The sequence below is a fragment of the Cajanus cajan genome, chromosome 4, assembly GCF_000230855.2.
Source record: "Cajanus cajan strain Asha chromosome 4, NIPB_CcT2T_4, whole genome shotgun sequence".
Lineage (NCBI taxonomy): Eukaryota > Viridiplantae > Streptophyta > Magnoliopsida > Fabales > Fabaceae > Cajanus > Cajanus cajan.
In genome coordinates this window covers 11643979-11647547 of record NC_138520.1, presented here as the reverse complement: position 1 = coordinate 11647547, position 3569 = coordinate 11643979, and the positions used below count along the sequence as shown (strand labels likewise).

The 3569-nt window shown below is 44.1% G+C and overlaps 1 protein-coding gene across 1 annotated transcript; it reads right to left on the bottom strand.

Annotated features, from left to right (window-relative positions):
• Positions 1-798: 798 nt before the first annotated feature.
• On the bottom strand, positions 799-1233 carry LOC145957158 (uncharacterized). The gene has a single exon (XM_083073374.1). It carries the CDS (start codon positions 1231-1233, stop codon positions 799-801), a length of 435 nt encoding a protein of 144 aa, XP_082929500.1.
• Between the last annotated feature and the right edge of the window lie 2336 nt (positions 1234-3569).

The window sequence follows — 3569 nt, the reverse complement described above, 5'->3', positions numbered from 1 at the left end:
CTTGTGGACCTCCTAGTTGGCTACTTCAACCGCGATGACCATGGGATTGTCCTGGTTTGCACAAATGTTGGTGTAATCATCATCTGTGAAGGTAACAGGCAATGTGTTGCGCTACAGAGTTGAGGTGTCAAGGTGAACGATGTTGATACTCCGTAGGTGTCATTTGCATGCCGAGTTGCTTGGGCCTCCTTTAGCGAATCCACCTATGATTGTATTAATTACTCCTCGTAAGGGAGGGGTTTCTGTGTCATGACTTACCTCAGCCTGTACTATCCTGCCGATGTTTTTCCGGGATCTAGAAGGTTGGTCCACTATGGAGTTGGAGTCTCGCCCTCGTCCTCTACCCTGCCCCTAGTAGCTGCTTCTCTAAGACTGGGACCGCTGGACGTACTGCCCGAGGTGTCCCCCTTGGACAAGTTCTTCGATGCGGTCCCTGAGTGTTTAGGACTCCTCGATGGTGTGGCCGTAATTTCTGTGGTAGCGACAATGCTTTATCTTGTCAACACTATTGGGACTATGCCCGGGTGGTGGTAGGCTGATCAGGTCGACATTATTGGCTTCTTCCAGTATATGCACCCGAGGTGTGTTTAGGGGAGTGTAGAAGTCGTAATTCTCGCCCTTGTTTTGTCGCACTTTTTTAAATTGGTTGTCGTTGGAGATTCTCAACTTATCCTTGTGAACTTGGTCTTGTTTCCCCTACGACATTCCACAGACTTGGTTGTAAAACTTAGTATGTTCTTCCATCTGGATGTATCCAGTGACCCGAGCGCATAACTCATCCATGTCAGAAGGAGGTCGCTAGCAGAGGTTGTCAACAAAGGGGCCCGGCTTCAGTGCCATGAGCATGGCGTGTAGGGTGACTTCGGGATTCAAGTTACGGATCTGAATGGAGACATTGTCGAATCGTTCCATGAATTTCTGTAGCAGCTTGTCATCGCCCTGTCTGAGGTTGGCTAAGGCAGCGGATGTAATGTGGTGAGGCTGGCTTGTTGCGTACTGTGCCGTAAATCGTCTTACCAAGGTATCGAAATTGTTGATCGATCCTGTTGGCAACTGGGTATACCAAGCAAGTGTCGGGCCTTTCAATGAGGTCGGAAAGACCCGACACAGGATAGCATCGTCATTAGTGTATAGGTTCAGCTGTGTGACGTAGATATCGACGTGCTCGTCTGGGTTAGTGGTGTCATCATACAAGCGATATTCAGGGGCTTCCATCCGAAGGGGTGTTTCCATAATGCCATCAACGAAGGGATGACGAAGGACGCTTGTCTGATGTGCTAGAGCCTGGCAGCGTGTTGCTGACTTCGTGGTCTGATCTTTGTGTTAGCACGCGTGACCGATGCGTCGTTGACCGATGAGTGGTTGTCATGTGCGCTGTCAGTGGTGGGGAAACCGACTGGTGCTCCTCCTCATGGTGGTTGCTTGGCTGAGGAGGTGGGTTTGGAGGTCATTTATGGAGCTGAGCGCGGATGTGCTCGTTCTCTTCCCGTAGCGCCACCTGGCTTCATGTTGGGTGTGCATGTTCTCCAGGTCCGCGGTGTGTTGTTGTTGCAGTTGGTCGACCTGCTTGATTAATTGTCACAACTAGCGTCGCTTCTCCTTCCATTCTTGATACGTCCAGATCTTCCTCGTCTGTCACTCTTCTGTTATGGCTTCGAGTGAAAACTATAAGATTGGCCGAAAAGAGAATTCTTGATCTGCCCCACGGTGGGAGCCAGATGTTCTCACCTGAGATTGGTCTAGGGGCGACCACTCCGATGAGATTGATGAGCCTCTCCTACTGGGTGCGTCGGTCATGCCGAGATGGGGGTGGTACTTGCAAAAGAGACTACGATGCTAAAGTTAGTCTTTGTAGATGTGTGGGTCTCTTATATAATACACGTACCTTGGTGTGAATTAGGGTTTTCTCCCTAAACGAGAATAGGGTTGATCTGGGCCTATGATTGCTTGTGGTCCAATGGACCGTGGGCATGCGTGTTAACCGATATCATGTAGTGTTTGGATATCGAGCTCGATCTCCGTGTTCGAGGTGAATAATTTAACATATTTTATTAAAAAATAATTTAACCGATAAAATTAATTTTACTAGAGATATTTGGTATTCACTATAGCTCAAGTGAATCATATGTCCAATTACTCAACAGTAGTAATTACCTTATTTTTAACTTATTTTTATTTATCTATTTTTATTTTCTTTATTTTTTCATTCTATTTCTCATATACTTCTTTTCTCTTTGTCAAACACACTTTAAGACTAGTAGTAGTATCCTTGAAAACACTTCTAAATTTTGTTGCTCTAGGTTTTTTATTTCAAATAAATAACCTTGGTATATATAAATACTCTTAAGTGCCTTTAAGAATATATGTCCCCAACATATAGGCACGTTCATCAATTAAGGATATGATATTCTTATCAACTAGTTCAAAGAATTTGAGACCAAGGGTCCACGTGTCCAAAGCATCCAATACGGCAAAAGTCAACATCAATTAATGAAAGGAAAGAAAAAAGTCTTCCCATAACCCTTGTCCTTAACTCTTAATGTAACTGCCACATAATTAGTTCAAGCTTTCAAGCGAGTTGATGATGGTTGTAATGTTGTGCAGACTTTAGCTTTGATTTTGCTGATTTTTGTAACTTTTGTTTGTTTGGTATTGAAAGTTGTTAACATGGATGTTAATATATTGAAGGCTTTGAAGTTTGAATCGGGTGGTTCTACTGTGAAGACATTCATAATGTATGTTTCTTTATTGATTCTATATCTATGTTGCATTTATTTGGTTTGTAGCAGTTTTTTTTTTACATGTTCGCTCAGTATGTATGCTTTTTGCCCTTGTTTGTTGGAGATTCTCTATACAGTAGAAACTCTTTATGTAACAACCCAATTTTCAATGGGCCGTAGGCCCAATTCATTGCCCAGAATGGGCCGTTTCAAAAGTGAAACGGGCCGTTCTGGAATAAGTTAAAGGCCCAAAATTTGAGAAGCAGAACGGGCCGTTCTGGAGGGAGAACGGGTCGTTCCGATTTTGAGAACAGGCCGTTTCAGAGGGAGAACGGGCCGTTCTGGTTTGGAGAACGGGTTGTTCCGGAGGGAGAACGGGCCGTTCTGCTGGGATTGGGAACGGGCCGTTCTGGTTTTGGAACGGGCCGTTCCAGTTCAAAAATTTGCGTAGATTTGAAGGGTCCAGAACGGTTGTTCCACTTTTGGAACGGGCCGTTCCGGTAGGTGAGCCTAAAATCCTATAAATAGCGCCCCTCACCTCTCATTTTCACACATCTCTCATTCTCTCTTCCTATTCTCTTCTGCTCTTTCTTCTTCCCCTCTTCTTCTCTGAAGACCATGGGGCACTTAGAGGAGGAGACCAAGAGATCCCTGTTGTAGTTTCAACTGCTGCTTATCCAGGTACGGGAGAAAAAGGGAATTATTTATATGTAGAGTTACATGAGAGAATTGGGTAGAGGAAGAATCCATTAGGATTATGAGCAATTTTATAATTATTTCTATTTGGAGAATTACTGGTCTTATTTGATTCTGTATGAATTTAGGATTATGAATATATGATTTATTTGT